This window comes from Cnephaeus nilssonii, assembly GCF_951640355.1.
Source record: "Cnephaeus nilssonii genome assembly, chromosome: 20".
Lineage (NCBI taxonomy): Eukaryota > Metazoa > Chordata > Mammalia > Chiroptera > Vespertilionidae > Cnephaeus > Cnephaeus nilssonii.
The window spans coordinates 46,309,584-46,328,220 of NC_137091.1; the positions used below are offsets into that span (position 1 = coordinate 46,309,584).

Genomic DNA, 18,637 nt, shown 5'->3' on the forward strand with positions numbered 1-18,637 from the left:
AACAGCAGGCTGCGTGGAGCAACCAGGCCAGCAGGGGGGGCAGGGAGGGGCAACCAGACCAGCAGGGGGGACACTAAGGGGTAACCAGGCCAGTGGGGGGAGGGGGGTAGTTAGGGGTTACCAGGCTGGCAGGGGGGGCAGTTAGGGCGATCAGGCAGGCAGGCAGGCAGGTGAGCAGTTAGGAGCCAGCTTTCCGGATTGTGAGAGGGATGTCCGACTGCCTCTATTTTAGCACATGCATAGCACTTGCTCAGAGCTAATGTATTTTTTTATCTGGTTTTGTGTCTTCCCCACCTAAAAGATAAGCTCCCTCTGGGCGTGTACTCATTCTCCTTCACTGATGTGTGCATTCACTCAGTGAGTCTTTACTGAGTGCTTAGTATGTGCCAGGCATTTTCTAGGGACTGTCGAGACAGCAGTGAAGAAATCAGAACAGATTAAGATCTACACCTTCGTGGAGTTTAGATACTAGTGGACAGTCAGACAATGAACAAGAAAATTAAGCAAAATAACATTTGCCTTCAGTTATATAATAACTAGAGGCCTGCCGAAACCGGTTTGGCTCAGTGGATAGAGCGTCGGCCTGCGGACTCAAGGGTCCCAGGTTCGATTCCGGTCAAGGGCATGTACCTTGGTTGCGGGCACATCCCCAGTGGGGGGTGTGCAAGAGGCAGCTGATGGATGTTTCTCTCTCATCGATGTTTCAAACTCTCTATCCCTCTCTCTTCCTCTCTGTAAAAAATCAATTAAAATATATTTAAAAAATAAATAAATAAAAAATAACTAGAGGCCCGATGCATGAAATTCATGCAAGAGTAAGCCTTCCTTCCCCTGGCTGCCAGCTCTGGCTTCCCTCGGGCACCCGGAACCCAGGGCTTCCCTCTGGCCGCTGGCACCCGGGACCCGGGCTTCCCTCACAGAGGGAGGCCCCGCCCACCTGCCGCAGCCCACCCGTGGGTGGCCTGGGCCTCCCTCTTTGGGATGATGGTGGAGCCCCCTGACTGATATGCTCCACCAGCTGGTGGCCTGGGCCTCCCTCTGGAGGGTGCTCATAGGGCGATGGCTGGGCCCCCGACCAATTGCATCGCACCCGCCTTGACTGGCCTGGCACCAGTGGGTGTCATAGTGTGGTCCCGGATGGTCATTCCACTGTTAGGCCATTCGGTCGATTTGCATATTAAGCTTTTATTAGATAGGATATGTGGGATGGAGAAAACACATCGGGGAAACTGAGATAGGGAAGGTTGGGGGGTGGGAGGGAGCAAGAGGAGCTTTGGAGAAGGCCTCACATTTATTATCTACTAGAGGCCTGATGCACGAAATTTGTGCAAGGGGCTCGGCCCTCACAGCAGACCTGACTTCCTTGCAGCCCTGCCCCCCACCCACTGGTCGTTCAGGAAGGTGGTCCCAGAAGGCCGTTCTGCCATCTGGTCTAATTAGCATATTAGTTCTTTATTATATGGGATATATATATTTTTAAATTGATTTAAGAGAGGAAGGAAGAGGGAGATAGAAACCGGTTTGGCTCAGTGGATAGAATGTCGGCCTGCGGACTGAAAGGTCCCAGGTTCAATTCCGGTCAAAGGCATGTACCTTGGTTGCGGGCACATCCCCAGTAGGGGGTGTGCAAGAGGCAGCTGATTGGTGTTTCTCTCACATCGATGTTTCTAACTCTCTATCCCTCTCCCTTCCTCTCTGTAAAAAATCAATAAAATATATTTTTTTAAAAAAAGAGAATCGTTGATCGGCTACCTCCTGCACACCTCCTAGTGGGGATCAAGTCCACAACCTGGGCATGTGCCCTTGACTGGAATTGAACCTGGGACCCTTCAGTCCACAGGCCAATGCTCTATCCACTGAGCCAAAACAGCTAGGGCTATTTATATATTTTAATATATTTTTATTGATTTCAGAGAGGAAGGAAGGGGGGGAGAGAGAGAAACATCAGTGATTAGAGAGAATCATTGATCGGCTGCCTCCTGCACGCCCCCTACCAGGGATTGAGCCCTCAACCTAGGCATGTGCCCTGACCAGGAATCGCACCATGACCTCCTGGTTCATGGGTTGACCCTCAACCACTGATCCACACGCGCTGGGCAAAGGCCCCTGGGCCAGAGGGAGGCGCAGGGGGCGGGACTCGGGGTGGCCGGGGTAGCCGATTGGGCCGGCAGGACGCTGAGCTCACGTCGCCAGTGGCAGCACTAGCTCAGCATCTGCGCCATGGCTGTGCTGCGGAACAGAAGGGGCCTCTGGGGCAGTGAGCTCACATCCCACCAAGGACCATCAAAAGTGGGGGAGCTGGGTGCCTGTCTGCTCCGGCACCAGGCCTTTTTGCAGAAGCCTCCGCTGCGCCGGAGGCTTCTGAAAGGCCTGGTGCACCAGCGGACAGGCACCCAGCTCCACCGCGATTGAAAGCGAAAGCGTGTAGGGGACCCTACACGTGCATGATTCAATCATGCACTGGGCCTCTAGTATTTAAATAAATTAGAGGCCCTGGCTGGTGTGGCTCAGTTGGTTAGGCGTTGTCCCGTGCATCCAAGGGTTGCTGATTCGAGTCCAGTCTGGGCACATGTGTGGGGTGTGCAGGAGGCAGCTGATCATGTTTTTCTCACATCCATGTTTCTCTCCCTCTCCCTCTCTCTCTAAAATAAGAAAGTAAATAAGGGGATGAGGTGTGAGCCATGTGGGCATTTTTGTTAAAGGTGTTCCAGCAGCCCAGCTGGCGTGGCTCAAGTGGTTGAGCATCAACCTATGAATCAGGAAGTCATGGTTTGATTTCCAGTTAGAGGCCACATGCCCAGGTTGTGGGCTTGATACCCAATGTGGGGCATGCAGGAAGCAGCCAATCAATGATTCTCTCTCATCATTGATGTTTCTCTCTCCCTCCCTCCTCCCTTCCTCTCTGAAATCAATAAAAATATTTTTAAAATAAAATAATAAAGGTATTCCAGCAAAAGAAACAGCAGAAGCAAAAGCCCTGAGGCCAGAGTGTGCCGTGTGTGTGTGTGTGTGTGTGTGTGTGTGTGTGTGTGTGTGGTGGGGACGGGAGGGAGGGGGGCGAGGGAGGGGGGATAGCAAGGAGGCCAGTGCAGCTGGCGCAGGGCTGTAGGAAATGAGTATGTGGTGAGGTCATGGGGAGCGCCAGGACCAGGTCACGCAGGACTTGGGCCACTGGAAGGTCTGGCTTTTCCTCTGTGTGAGCTCATGGGTCCTTTTGAGTCAAGGAAGGTGATGATTTGATTGGATGCTCACTGTATGGATAACAGAATCTGAGGGCGCGTCTGGAATTCAGGGGCGAGGGCTGATCTGAAGATAAACATTTCAGAGTCCCCTCTCCGGGCACGGAGCGTGCATGAGGCCTTCAGCGCCAGAGCACTGGATGCACAGAGGAAATGAGTGTACAAGACGACGATCAGAAGTGTCTCTAAGGTTACGCAGGCGGCACCGTGAAGAGGAACCCAGAAGGGAAGTGGGAAGCGAGGCAGCTGGCCTTCTGAAAGGCAAGTGAAGAAAGCTTGTCAGGCCCTGGCCGGTGTGGCTCCGTTGGTGGGGCGTCGTCCTGTGCACCAAAGGGTTGCTGGTTCGATACCCAGTCAGGGCACATGCCCGGGTTATGCGCTTGATCCCCAGTAGGGGGTGTGCAGGAGGCAGCCAATTGATGTTTCTCCCTTCTCTCTCTAAAAATCTATTAAAGATATATATTTTTTAATATATTTTATTGATTTTTTTACAGAAAGGAAGGGAGGGGGATAGAAAATTAGAAACATCGATGAGAGAGAAACATCGATCAGCTGCCTCCTACACACTCCCTCCTGGGGATGTGCCCGCAATCAAGGTACATGCCCTTGACCGGAATCGAACCTGGGACCCTTCAGTCCGCAGGCCGACACTCTTATCCACCCAGCAAAACCGGTCAGGGCAATAAAAATATTTTTTTTAAAAAAAGCTGGAAACCAAGGCTGAGCCAGAAGTCCCCAATTCTCAACCACGCAGCCCCCTTCATTTACAACAAAAAGAGGTTCGGGAGAAAAATAAATAAAAGTTTTTATTACAACCTAATCACACAGTACAAATGGAGATTCAATAAGAGCAGGGAGAAGGTGGGGGCCCTTTCCCCCATGCCCCTAAAAAAAAAATCACACCCTGATCAATAAATACCCCCCCCCCTCAGAGACCCAGAAGTCCCAGCCCCAGAACAGTCCAGGCTGAAGAATCTTGAGTTTACCCCCCCTCACTTCACAGAGGAGGGAAACTGAGGCCCAGAGAACTCCCCCAGCAAGTTCGTACGTAGCTCCCGGGGCGCGGTAGGTGTCTCGTCTCCCGCGCATCCTCCTGGACCCGCACCCGCGGACCCGCACTCACACCTGGACGCGGTAGCCCCCGGCCCTGCGCCGGCAGATCCTCCGCACGCCCACCCAGTAGAGCGTGAGCATGAGCGCCCAGTAGCCCAGGTAGGCGCCGGCCCCGGCCGCCAGGTGGCGCGCCTCGGCGGCCCGGGCGGGCCCGCTCCAGTCGGCCCTGGCCTCCTGCGCCACGCTGCGCACCAGGCCGCCCAGCAGCAGCAGCGCCCACAGGGCCAGCGGCAGCACCGGCACGTAGTTGGCGGCCAGCTTCCTGCGGCCCGACGTGCCCCAGCCGCTCTGGTTCATGGTGGCCAGCGCCAGGAACTTGGCGGGCAGCAGGCCGCCCATGTAGAGCGGCGCGTAGAGCGAGAGCAGCAGCATGCGGGCGCAGCCCCGCAGCCAGGCCGCGAAGGCCGCCTTGGCCAGCGCCACGCCCTGCACGCACAGCAGCACCCACAGCAGCGCCCACGGGCGGCCCGCGTAGAAGAGCCGCAGCACCGTGGCCGCCACGAAGAAGGGGAAGAGGCCCGAGACCACCGCCTCGTAGGTCATCCACGCGTGGTGCCGGTGCCACCACAGCGCGTTGTACAGCCACTCGCGGAAGTAGGACTTGGACCAGCGCGTCTGCTGGCTCAGCCAGCGCAGGAAGGACGCGGGCGTCTCCGAGTAGCAGCGGGACCGGGAGGTGTACCTGCGCAGCGGGGAGAAGTGGGCATCAGCGCGGCTCTGCTTGGGGGCAGGAATCCGGGGCCAGAAATGGCCACTAACCATGACCCCCCATAATCCCCTGGGCAAGCTTTCTTTTTTTTAAAAAAAGAATATATTTTATTGATTTTTAACAGAGAGGAAAGGAGAGGGACAGAGAGTCAGAAACATCGACGAGAGAGAAACATAGATCAGCTGCCTCCTGCACACCCCATACTGGGGATGTGCCCACAACCAAGGCACATGCCCCTGACCGGAATCGAACCTGGGACCCTTGAGTCCGCAGGCCGACGCTCTATCTACCCAGCCAAACCGGTTTCGGCAACCATATTTATTTTTAACAAATATTTTTACAGATTTCAAAGAAGGGAGAGGGAGAGATAGAAATATCAATGATGAGAGAGAATCATTGACCGGCTGCCTCATTGCACACCCCTTAGTAGGGACCAAGCCTGCAGCCTAGGCATGTGCCCTGCCCGGGGAATCGCACCGTGATAGGTGTACGCTCAACCACTGAGCCACGCCAGCTGGGCAGTGTTATCCTATATTAAAAGGGGTTGGTAATGGTTTGTACCTAGTCCTACTTAGTTCTGCTCACTAGTCCTAGCTCAGGCGTCCTCAAACTACGGCCTGCGGGCCACATGCAGGTGTTTTTGCCGTTTTGTTTTTTTACTTCAAAATAAGATATGTGCAGTGTGCATAGGAATTTGTTCATAGTTTTTTTTTAACTATAGTCCGGCTCTTCAACGGTCTGAGGGACAGTGAACTGGCCCCCTGTTTAAAACGTTTGAGGACCCCTGTCCTAGCTGGTTTGGTTCAGTGGATAGAACATCAGCCTGTGGCCTAAAGGTTCCTGGGTTCAATTCCAGTCAAGGGCACATGCCCAGGTTTTGGGCTTGATCCCCAGTAGGGGGCGTGCAGGAGGCAGTCAATCAATGATTCTCATCATTGATGTTTCTACCTCTCTCTCCCTCTCCTTTTCTGAAATCAATAAAAATATTTTTAAAGCTGTTTAAAAAAAATAATAATGGTTTCTACCTAATTGTGAGGATTCAATGCCAAGTGCTTAGGACCAGTAGATAGAGTACTTGTTCAATAAATGTTATCTACTCTGTACTACTGTTTTTACAATGACTAATAGTATTATTGCCATTACCAATATCATTACAGTTACTAACACTATTACTAACACCGTCACTCATCTATTACGAATGCTCTGGCGCTGACTGTTATTGGCGGGCCCCATGGTGAGGAACAAGCCAGGCATGTTTCTCCCCAGAAGAGGCCACGTGTTAGGGCCTCTCCAGGGAACCATCAACCTCCCTTCCGGTGGCCTTGGCAGACATCACTAATCAATCCCTGCGGCTTCCAGCCACACCCACACAAGGCTGGAATCCCTCGTATGGCACGCCATCAGGTGGCCGCCAGCACTCAGCTGGTTAGGAGGGGTCAGGCTATTCTGTCCCCACGGCATTACCTAACAGTGTCCCGTCTCCTTCCCGTGTCCCCAGGCATCCTCAGTGGCCTCCCTACGAACCCCCTCGCCCCTTGCAGTCTGTGCTCAAAACAGCGGCCCGTCTGCTGAGCACCCTCCCTCATTTTAGGCCGAAGCTCTTAGCCTGCCCACAGCCTTTCATAAGTGGACTTCCTGCACTCTCCCTTGCACCATTTTCAGCCTCCATCCCTCTCTCGCCTCTGGCACCATGTTTAACAGTTCATTCCCTACCCTTAAACTTCCTATCCCCCTTCCTGGCTTTATTTATCTCCATGGCATGCGTCATTATCTACCGCACTATACGTTCTGTACTTTTCTTTCTTTTTTTTTTTTTTTAAATATATTTTATTGATTTTTACAGAGAGGAAGAGAGAGGGATAGAGAGTTAGAAACATCGATGAGAGAGAAACATCGATCAGCCGCCTCCGGCACACCTCCTACTGGGGATGTGCCCGCAACCAAGATACATGCCCTTGACCGGAATCGAACCTGGGACCTTTCAGTCCGCAGGCTGACGCTCTAGCCACTGAGCCAAACTGGTCAGGGCTACGTTCTGTACTTTTCTTTCCGACTGCCTGCCTGCCCAGTCAGCGTAAGCATGCATTGTGTCTCTTTCGTTAACGGCTGCACCCCCAGACGCAAAACACTGTAGGCGCTTCACGTCTGTTGAGCGAGTGAATGCATGGGGTTGGTTTACCCCGAGCTCTTTCTGGCCCTTCCACGGGCCTAGCTTTGTAGAAATCACTTTCCCCTGAACTGCACCTGCGAGTCTCATGGAGTTACATCTCTTCTTCCCGAAGCGCGTGCTGGTGTAGGCGCTCTCCGCCTCTGTTACTTAGTTCTGCTCGCTCTCTCACCATCTATCCATCTCCTTCCCTTCCTAACTCACTCAGAGTGACTGTGCTGCCGTGGTAACCTGTGCTCTCCGCGACAGAGCCATCTCACCCGCCGCATACTGTGTATCCTGTAGGCAGGACTCCCCACCCCCACCCGGCCTCACATGGGAGAGTCCATAGAGTCTCATGGTTCAGTGCAAATGCTACCCCTGCCCCCCCCCCCCATGGTCTCTTCCTCTCTCCTCTAATGTCTCACTGGGAAGAGACCATTGTCCTGCAAGTGACTCTGGGTTTGGAGAATTCCTAACACACAAACATACACAAACACACACACACACACTAACATGCACCAACACAAACACACTAACACACATACATACACTAACACACATACACACTAACACACACAAACACACTTGGGATACTCTTTGGCCTCCACGCCCACTCAACCACCTGGCCCCTCAGCTTACTTGGTGGCGTAGCCCATGCTGAGCATGCGGTTGGTGAGGTGCCGGTCATCCCCGAAAGTGCAGTGGGTGCCCAGGAACTTCTGGTTGTACCAGGCCTCCAGAAACTGCTGCAGGAGGTGGTTCCTGTATAGGCCTAGGTGGGCGGGAGGAAGGGGGGAGGGGTATAGAGCGTCAGCCTCTGTTGTCGCCAACACTATCCCCACTCCTATCTCAAACCCCAACTCGTCTCCCAATTCCAACCCCTTCCTTAACCACTTCAGTCCCATTCTCAGCCCTATCACCAACCACAACTCCAGCCCCAATCCTGTTCTCAACCCCAAATCCTTCCTCGGGCCCACACCCATCCCAAACTTGCCCCAATCCTGTCCCTGACCCATACCCACTCGGACAGCACCCCCAGACCCTTCCTCAATCCCAAATCTATTCTCCACCCCTCCCCTACTCATCCTCGTCCAACCCATCGCCAACCCCAAACCTGGCCCCAACCCTGACCCTGACTCCAAACTCATTTCATCCCCTTCCCCAAAACCCTCCCCCAGCCCAGGGCTCATCCACACCCTTTCTTCACCCCATTCCCAACACCAAACACCATCCCCACCTCCAACTTCCCATCTTACCCCTATCCCCAATTCCTGTCCAAAGCCCCATCTTTGTCCACAATCTTAATTACACCCTCAACCCTTTCTGGCACCCCTCTCCCTCTCACCCCATCCAGAGCCCTGCCAAGCCCGGCCCCTGCTCACCGAGGGGACCGCTGATGCAGGACACACAGTGGAAGTAGCTCTGGCAGGCCCGCTCCACGTTGAAGGCCACCCAGTACCGCAGGCTGCTTAAGAAGCTGACCCAGGAGTCCAGAGGGTTGAGGATCCGCACGTCCCCCCCAACAGCCCCCACCCGGGGGTCATCGTCCAGCACCCGCACCAACTCCAGCAGTGCCATAGGGTCCAGCCTCGTGTCTGAGTCGCAGACCTGTGGGGTCGAAGAGGCCAGAATCAGGCTAGATCCCTGAATGGGGCTGGTGCTTGAGGCGAGGGCCCCCAGGGGTGGGGAGCAGCTGGGACCCTCTGCAGCCAATTTGAACATAACCTTGTTTTCTTAGTAATTTTCTATGTCTAATCACATTTTAAGATGACCGGTACCCTCCCCAAGACCCACGCTGTTGTATTATAAATACCCTCTCTGGTGTTTGGGCCAGACCTGTATAACTTTCTTCTAACAAACAGACTATGGCAAAAGTGATGGGCTATAACTCCCGTGATGATATAACCTGTTATGGAAATGCTGAAGCGGTTTTGCAATGTAATTAAGGTTCCTAATCTCTTCACTGTGAATTAATCAAAGGGAAAGTATCCAGATGGGCCTGACCTAGTCAGGTGAGCCTTATACAAGAGGGTCTAGAAGTCCGAGACTTTCTGTTGCGAATCTGGAAGAGGCACGCTACCATGAGTTTTATGACTGTGGGGCGAGGCTACAGTGTTTGGACAGGTCCAAGCCTGGGACTAATGAGAGGGCACAGTCCTCTCGTGGCCACGTGCAAGTCCCAGCCTGGAGGGCAGAGCCCTCCCAGCACAATGATAGCCAACAGCTGTAGTTGTCAGCTTGAACCTACGGTCCGAACACGTGGCCCCACGTGCCTGAGTGATGTGGGCTTGACAGAGTTCAGGTGCATGTAATTGAGTAGGATGGAAACCCACGAGAATGCTGTAAACATCTTGACCACGCCCTTACTGTGCCTCGTGGCATCGGCTATAAAATAAAGACACGGCTTGTGGGCGTCGGCGCTGTTTCTCCATCAGAGGAGCAGCGTCTCACCGAGACCCAGCTTTCATTCTCTTGTCTGTCTTTTCTAAGCCTTTCAGCCGCCCCCACTCAGGTTCACCCTTGGCCGTGCCGGCGCGGCACAGATGGTGAAAAAAAAAAAATCTGTCAACAAATAGGTGAGCCTCAGATAAGACCCAGGCTTGCGGCCTGATGGTACCCTGAACAGAGGACCCAGCTGGGCTTTGCCCAGACTCCTGAGCCGTGGAAACTAGGAGATAATAAATGTGTTTTGTCTCAAGCTGAAAAGGGTATCGTCATTTGTTACACAGTAATAGAGAACGAATGCCATGCATTGATGAATGAATCGCTACATTGAATGAATGAATGAATGAATGAATGAATAAGTGAACAAATGAATCTCTATATGGAATAGACAGGTAAATGGATGAAAAAATGAACAAGAGAATCTCAACACTGAATGAAGGAAGAGAAGGAAGGGATCTCTAAATTTAATAAATAATTCTCCGGGCCGGTGTGGCTCAGCGGTTGAGTGTCCCAACCCATGGAACCAAGAGGTGCCCAGTTGGATTTCCGGTCGGGGCACGTGCCCTGGTTTCTGGTCGATCCCCAGTAGGGGGCGTGCAGAGGCAGCCAACCTATGTCTCTCTCTCACCCATGTTTCCATCTCTCTATTTCTCTCTCTCACTTTCTCTCTAAAATCAATCAAAACAAAACAAAAAATAAATGTTTCATGAATAATGCGATGGGTAGATGGATGCATGAATGAATGCGTGAAGAAAATAAGTTCTACATTGGATGAAGAAAGAAATGAATCTCTACATTGGATGGATAAGTAAATAAAGGAATGAGTGACCTCTTATTGGATGGATGGATGGATGGATGGATGGATGGATGGATGCATGGATGGATGCATGGATGGATGCATGGATGGATGGATGGATGGATGGATAAAGGAAGAGGTTCGTTACAATCGGAGGCCTCAGGGAAGTGGGATTCGGGTGTCAGGGCCACGTGGGGTGGGGGCGCCTTCCACTCACCTGCACGTAGTCCACGGAGTCGCCCAGCGCCTTGAAGGCCGTGTACATGACCTCGCGCTTGCCGCCCCAGCGCTGCGCCACGCACACGCACCGGCGCGTCCTCACCAGCGCCTCCACCGCCAGGCGCCCCGGGTCCTCGGACTCCACCTCGCGGTAGGCGCCCGCGCCCGCCCCCGCCGCGCCCGCCGCCGCGGGCTCCCAGGGCTGGTGGTAGTTGCCGTCCCACACGTAGGTGGCGGGGTCCTCGTCGGCGAAGACCTCGCGGAACATGTCGACCATGTAGAGGTCCTCGGCGCGGTTGCCGTCCACCACCATGAGCACGCGCAGCCGCGCGCGCGGGTACACCAGGGCGCGGGCGGACGCCAGGCACTGGCGCAGGTACGCGGGGTCCTCCTGGTACGCGGAGATGGTGAGCGCCACGCTGCGCGCCGTGGCCGCGTCCGGGGGCCCCCGCGCCGCCGCCCGCCGCGCCGCCGCCGCCACCCGCCGGTGCTCCAGGTACGCGAACAGGCTCTGCGCCACCAGGTGCGCCGACAGGAAGGCGCCGTAGAGGCCGAAGGCGAGGAGGCCGTGGCGATCGGAGGCGAGCGGCACGCCGGCCGCGTAGGCCCAGGTGATGAGGACCAGGATGAGCAGCGCGAAGGCGAGGGTCAGCACCCGCCGGGCCGGGCCGGAGCAGTGGCGGGCTGCCCGGCTGGGTTTGGGCACGTCCTGATGGAAACGGAGAGGGGAGAGCAAGGTTGAAAGGGTCGTTTCCGGAAGGGAGACTCCTGGGGTTTTCCCCAAGCCAAGGATAGCATCCCCTTTCTTGTAAAAAAAAAAAAGTAAAAATAAAAATAAAAAAATCCCCTGAGTATCCAATGTTATTTTCATTAGTTAAAATAATTGTGGCAAACAGCCATCAAGGCATTCCCGATTGCGTTGATTCAAATGCATTTCCCCCACATTTTTAACAGCTCTTAAATCCATGAGGGTTACATTCAGTGGATTGTCACATTTAGTTAACAGGAATCCTCCTATCTTTTTTTTTTTTTAATATATTTCTTTATTGATTTCAGAGAGGAAGGGAGAGGGAAAGAGAGATAGAAACATCACTGATGAGAGAGAATCATTGATCGGCTGCCTCCCGCACGCCTCCCACTGGGGATCGAGCCCGCAACCCAGGCATGTGCCCTTGGCTGGAATCGAACCTGGGACCCTTTAGTCCACAGGCTGACGCTCTATCCACTGAGCCAAACCGGCTAGGGCAGGAATCCCACTATCTTGATGGCACATAAAATAATGATTCGGCCCTAGCCGGTTTTGCTCAGTGGTTAGAGCGTCGACCTGTGGACTGAAGGGTCCCGGGTTCCATTCTGATCAAGGGCACATTGTGCCCGGGGTTGCGGGCTCCACCTCCAGTAGGGGGCGTGCAGGAGGCAGCCAATCAATGATCCTCTCTCATCATTGATGTTTGTATCTCTCTCCCTTCCTCTCTGATATCAATAAAGAAATATATTTAAAAAAATAAAAATAAAAGAACAGTACAATATGGTTTGTACCAAGGGCTGCTCTAAGCCTTTTGGGGGAACTTAGTTTAAACCTCACAACAATGGGAGTGTGTGTGTGTGTGGGGGGGGGGCAATGGTAAGATATGTACACATATAAAACCTTAATTTAAAAAATGGAAAAAAAATAAACCACAGGTGCAGCAGCCCACCCACGCTCACACCTGGAAAGCCGAGGAGCCAGGACTGGAACCCTAAGGATCCAATCACGAAACCTCAACCTTATATACCGGGCTTCCTCCTCTGCAGAGCCCCGTGGGACAGGATAGTGTTTACTGCCGCCATAGAGATGGCAAAACCGAGGCACACTGAGCCAGGAGTACGTTGCCCAAGGTCAGGAAGCCCACAGTGGAGGAGGTTTCTCCCGTTTCCCACAGGCGTGGCATGGTTCACCACCTCCTCCCCTCTCTCCCTGCCAGGACCGGGTGCCAGTCCACATGTGGGGCTGGAAGAGTCCAGAATCAGAGGGGAGGGGTGCCTCCCGCTTTATTGGCTGTAAAATGGGGATTTAGCCCGTGCCACGTACTAAGCCCAGCTCTAGTGAGGTAGGTACTGTTCCTCTCTCCTGGTACAGATAAGGAAACTGAGGCACACAGGTGTCTTCTCTTGCCCCAGGTCCCTCGGCAGCCTGGCTCTATGCCCTCCTCTCTGCTCAACTGCCTCCTGTGGCACCAGGCCCCACCTTGGGGTTTATTAGGAATTGAGGTAGTCATTAAGATACAGAGCTGTGCCCTGGCAGGTAGGTCCGTTGGTTAGGGGCCACATCATGATCCAACAAGGTTGTGGGTTCATTCCCAGGTCAGGGCACATACAAGAATCAACCAATGGCTGAAACCGGTTTGGCTCACTGGATAGAGCGTCAGCCTGTGGACTGGAGGGTCCCAGGTTCGATTCCGGTCAAGGGCATGTACCTTGGTTGCGGGCACATCCCCAGTAGCGGGTGTGCAGGAGGCAGCTGGTCGATGTTTCTCTCTCATTGATGTTTCTAACTCTCTATCTCTCTCCCTTCCTCTCTGTAAAAAATCAATAAAAATATTTTTAAAAAAAATCAACCAATGAATGCATAAACAAGTGGAATGACAAATTAATGTCTCTCTGTGTGTCTTTCTCTCCCTTCCTCTCTCTCTAAAAATCAATCAATAAAAAATTTTTTAAATATATTTTTATTGATTTCAGAGAGGAAGGGAAAGGAAGAGAGATAGAAACATCAATGATGAGAGAGAATCACTGACTGGCTGCCTCCTGCATGCCCCCCACTGGGGACCGAGCCCGCAATCTGGGCATGTGCTCCTGACCGGAATCAAACCCGGGACCCTTGAGTCCGCAGGTCGACGCTCCATCCACGGAGCCAAACCAGCCAGGGCAATAAAAAAATTTTTTAAAGGATACAATACAGGAGTCACCGGCCACATGTGGCTACTGGGCCCTTGAAATGCAGCCAGTGTGACTGAGGAGCTGAATTTTTTTCATTTTATTTAATTTAAACTAATTTAAATATAAATGACGATCCTTGGTTCAGTTATTGGAAAGCGCTTAAGTGTGTTTGGAACAAGGAGGGTCTTTTTCAACTGTAAACCTTACGAAATCCAAGTATTTCCATGGAAAATGTAGCCTCTGTATCAGATGGGCTACACATCTGGATTTTGAAGCCGAGTATGCAAGACAGAAAGTAAAATGTCTCATTCATATATTTGTATGGATGACTTACTAAAATGGTAATATTTTGATATAAAGCAACTATAAACCTGTGGCCCAGTGCCCGCTGCCTGTTTCACTATGGCCCGCAAGCTGACACGGGCGTTCACGTTTTTTAAGTGGCTGGACAAAGTCAAAAGAGGAACCATATTTTGTGGCACATGAAAATTACATGATGTTCACATGTCAAGTTTTATCGGCACACAAGCACGCCCGTGGTTACATGTGGTCTCTGGCTGAGTTCACACCAGGCCAAAGTTTGGCAGCAGAGGAGACCGGATGGCCGGCAAAGCCTCCAATACTGACTACCTGGCCGTGTACAGACAGCTTGCCAACCCCCGGCACACCTGGGTTAAATCAAACATATTGCTAACGTTAATTTCACCTGCTCCTTTTTACACGGTTTCAGTGTAGCTACGAGGACGTTTTAAACCACGTCTGTAGCTCACGTTCCGTTCCCAGAGGACAGGGCGCAGGTGGAGCGCTCAGGCGGGCGCCAGTCAGCGCTCCACACCGACAAGTGTTATCATTTCTCCCGCGATCCTCCTGCTCTGTCCCTTTGCCCCAAGCGGAGCCCTGTCTGGGTTTCTGGGGGTGGCCAGCTTCATGCTGGGACTCACCCAGATGGGTGGGTTTCAATCCCACCCACACACATGAACACGCATGTATCGGCCGTGGACACCCACCCACGCATACACTCACACACAACGAGTGACACGCAGACACGCATGTCCTAGAAGATGACCAGACACGTGTTCTAAGGCAGAACTTGGTGATCCTGAGACCCCCACCGACAGCCACAGGTGAACTGGGACATCCGCCTCTTGGCAAAAAGGGGCAATACCGAGAGCAGATGCCCACCCGACAGCAGACCCAGGCGCCCACCCAGGGTCTGGACAACAGAACAGCAATAGTCACCCTGGGGTTCGAACCATATGAAATTGCCATTTTTTACAGGTCAAGAGAGGCCAAATATCAGCGATTTCATCTGGTTCAACTTAAATTGAACACATCAAAAGAGAAATGCAGCCGAAGCCGGTTTGGCTCAGTGGCTAGAGCATCAGCCTGCGGACTGAAGGGTCCCAGGTTCGATTCCGGTCAAGGGCATGTACCTTGGTTGCAGGCACATCCCCAGTAGCGGGTGTGCAGGAGGCAGCTGATTGATGTTTCTCTCTCATTGATGTTTCTAACTCTCTCTCTCTCTCCCTTCCTCTCTGTAAAAAATCAATAAAATATATTTTTTTTAAAAAGAGAGAAATGCAGATCCACCTGTGAAACACACACACACACACCCCGGCCAACACACAGACATGCACGGACTTACAGCAACACGAACATGGACATGCCACACACTACAGGTGGGACGGCCCCCGTATAGCCCGGACGCGCACACTCGGCCTCACGTGGTCGCTGGCCCACACCTGAGCTCACACCTGAAATCTCGGCACACGCGGTTCCCCGCACACGTGGTCACACGCCTGGTAGGGTCCCCCCACACGCTCTCCCCTCACACACCTGTCTCATGGATGCGGGTCGTCTGGGCTCTCTCCTCGGCGGCTGCTCTCAGGCTTTCTCTGCGGCCCGAGGGCTGGGGGGGTCCTTTGTAGGCCAGCGCGGCGGGGGCGGGAGGAGGGGCTGACGTCAGAGCTGAGCTGGGCCAGGGGCTCTGAGGTCATGGCCGCCGGGCAGCTCCACCCGCTTCCCGCCACTACCCCCGCCCCCTGCGCCCCAGACGGCCTTCCTTCCAGGTCCCCCATCACCACCGCCCTCCCCTCTCCTCCTGGGTCTCCCCCATCACGCCCCTTCCTCCCCGTTTTTCTCATCTCTCCCCTCTCCATCCCTGTGTTCCTCTCCATCCCTGTATTTCTCCCCATCTCTCTCCCAGTCTCCATGTCTCTCTCTCTCTCCCCTTTTCTGTATTTCTCTTCATCCCTCCCCCCTCTTTCCTCATCCCCCATTTCTCTCTCCTCCCCACATCCCCAGTTCTCCTCCCCACCCCCTTCTCACCCAGACATTCCACCCCCCTGCACACTGCCCCTCCCCTTCTAGCCCCAGACTCCGTCCTGGGTTGGGTCCCCCAGGGACTTGTCTGGGGAACTGGCAGGAGGAGTGAAAGGACACACGTGCGTGGTTGTGGGTGTGACTGTGTGTGCGCTGGCTTGTGAGACACGCTGTCTGGAACGGGAGCTGTGAGTGAATGTCTGTCCGCTCATCGCCCAGTTGACAGGTCCACGTGTGTGCATGTGTGTGTGTGCGTGCGTTGGGGGCTGAGGAGGAGGCTGGGACCCTGGGATTTGTCTCCCAGGGGCTTGGGGGTCATCTCAGTTGCTGGCCAGATGCCCCAAAGAGCTGCCTGGGAAGCTGAGTCCGTCTAAAGGTGCGAGTGGGGCCCTGGGGCTTCTGAGCCCCCAGCCCCTCAGGACCAACACCATTGCTTCCACGCCCTTCTTTCCACGATTAGGAACAGCAGCACAAAACAAACCTGTGTCTAATTCTGTCTGTCTTCTCCTCTTACTGTGAACTGATAATGTGTTTCTCTCCCTCCATAGCTGTCTTCCTGTGTCTGTGACTCTGATTCTTTTTTATTCTTTTTTATTTTTTTTATTGTTGACCCTAATGAATATGCAATTATTCTTTTTTAAAAAATATATTTTTTATTGATTCATTGATTTCAGAGAGGAAGAAAGAGGGAGAGAGAGAGAGAAAAACATCAATGATGAGAGAGAATCATTGATCGGCTGCCTCCTGCACACCTCCCACTGGGGACTGGGCCTGAAACCCAGGCATGTGCCTTTGACCAGAATCGAACCTGGGACCCTTCAGTCCGCAGGCCGACGCTCTATCCACCGGGCTCTCTGATTCTTTTTTTAAATATAACTTTATTTTATTGTTTTTTATTGACTTCAGAAAGAGAAAGGGAGGGGGGGAGAGAGAGAAACATGGATGGGTTGCCTCCAGCATGTACCCTAACCAGGGATCGAACCCGCAACCTGGGTATGTGCCCTGACAGGGAATCGAACCTCCAACCTTCCTGCTCCAACCACCCGAGCCACCCGGGCCAGGGCTCTGACTCTGATTCTTTATCCCTGTGCCTCCCCATCTTCCTCTCTCGCTTTGTGGCTGTCTTTCTCTGAGATGATCATTGTGTCTTTGTCTTCCTGGCTCTGTTTCTCTGTCCATCTGTCTGTCTGGTTCGCCTTCTCTGTGTGTTCCTGTCCGTTTCTCTCTCTCTCTCTCTCTCTCTCTCTCTCTCTCTCTCTCTCTCTCTGTCTCCCCCCCTGCTTATTCTGGGTTTGTGTGTGTTTCTAAATTTCTGGCTCTGGCTCCCTGATGTTCGTACTCTGCTTATTCTGTGCCTCTCTTTCTTTTTGAATGCCTCTCTGGCTTTCTCATTCACTCTCTCTCTCTCTCTCCCCTTGAGTTTCTCTCCTTTTATTCTCTGTATATATTTCTATTTCCTTCTCTCTGAATGACTGACTCTCTCTCTCTCTCTCTCTCCCCCCCCCCCCCCAAGCTTTTGTTTCTCTCTGTTCCTCTTAGTGGCTGCCCATGTCTCCTTTCCCGCCTCTACCTACCTATCCATCAGCCTATCTGTCTGGGTCTCTATCCTCCCTCGGTCCCTCTGCATCTCTGTGTCTCTTTCTGAAACTCCATCTCTCTCTCTCTCTCTCTCTCTCTCTCTCTCTCTCTCTCTCTCTCTCTCTCTCTCCCCTTCTCATTCACTGTTTCTCTGTGTTTTCCTGTCTCTAAGCCCCCCTTCTCCCTGCCCCTGGATCTCGTCCCACCTGTCAGGGAGCTCTCCCTGCGAGTGCCAAGCCCTCACTCCCTGGGTTCCCGGGAGAGGCAGGCTGTGCAGGGCCTGCTCCAGGTTGGGCCTTTGCCTGCGCCTGACTGTTGGGGGAAGAAGGCCAGTTCTGGGCCCCAGCAAGGGGAACCCCGCCCTCCCCCCAGAGCAAAGCCGGCCTGTGCTGACGCGGTTGCCAGGAGCCGGCCACTGCCTGGTGTCTGCCTGTGTCAGGATGATGGGTCCCCGGTGGGAGCTGAGCCAGGGCAGGAGGGGGAGGGTGATTCCTCTACCCCAGGGTGGGGCTCGGGGCAGTCCCGGCTCCACTCAGAAGCTGGGTATTTGACCACCCCCCCTCCCCACCCTGCCAGGGTGGAGCCGCTGTATAAAACCAGATGCTTCTAAAACCAGAGTGTGGATACGGGAGGAGGGACCAGGGCTTTTAACTGCAATGGTTTCCTCCTCTATGGTCCAGGAGTCCAGACCCCTGCCCCTCTTCCCTCAGACCCAGGAGTCCAGGCCCCCAGCCCCTCCTCCCTCAGACCCAGGAGTCCAGGCCCCCAGCCCCTCCTCCCTCTGACCCAGGAGTCCAGGTCCCCAGCCCCTCCTCCCTCAGACCCAGGAGTCCAGGCCCCCAACCCCTCCTCCCTCTGACCCAGGAGTCCAGGCCCCTAGACCCTCCTCCCTCAGACCCAGGAGTCCAGGCCCCCAGCCCCTCCTCCCTCAGACCCAGGAGTCCAGGCCCCCAGCCCCTCCTCCCTCTGACCCAAGAGTCCAGGCCCCTAGACCCTCCTCCCTCAGACCCAGGAGTCCAGGCCCCCAGCCCCTCCTCCCTCAGACCCAGGAGTCCAGGCCCCAGCCCCTCCTCTCTCAGACCCAGGACTCCAGGCCCCTAGACACTCCTCCCTCAGGCCCGGAGCCCAGGCTCCCAGAATTCCTTGCA

At 53.8% G+C, this 18,637-nt stretch overlaps 1 protein-coding gene across 1 annotated transcript; it reads right to left on the reverse strand.

Annotated features, from left to right (window-relative positions):
• Positions 1–3,918: 3,918 nt before the first annotated feature.
• Positions 3,919–15,472, reverse strand: HAS1 (hyaluronan synthase 1). Its single transcript, XM_079759858.1, has 5 exons — positions 15,426–15,472; positions 10,669–11,379; positions 8,593–8,818; positions 7,850–7,982; positions 3,919–5,034 (listed from the first exon to the last, which is right to left on the reverse strand). Exons 1-5 carry the CDS (start codon positions 15,432–15,434, stop codon positions 4,359–4,361), a joined length of 1,755 nt encoding a protein of 584 aa, XP_079615984.1. The 5' UTR covers positions 15,435–15,472; the 3' UTR covers positions 3,919–4,358.
• Positions 15,473–18,637: the final 3,165 nt, after the last annotated feature.

Coding starts and splice junctions, on each gene's coding strand:
- HAS1 (XM_079759858.1), bottom strand. Junction 8,819..10,668: donor ACTCCGTGGACTACGTGCAG/GTGAGTGGAAGG, acceptor TCGACCCCACAG/GTCTGCGACTCAGACACGAG. Junction 5,035..7,849: donor AGCATGGGCTACGCCACCAA/GTAAGCTGAGGG, acceptor CCCGCTGCGCAG/GTACACCTCCCGGTCCCGCT.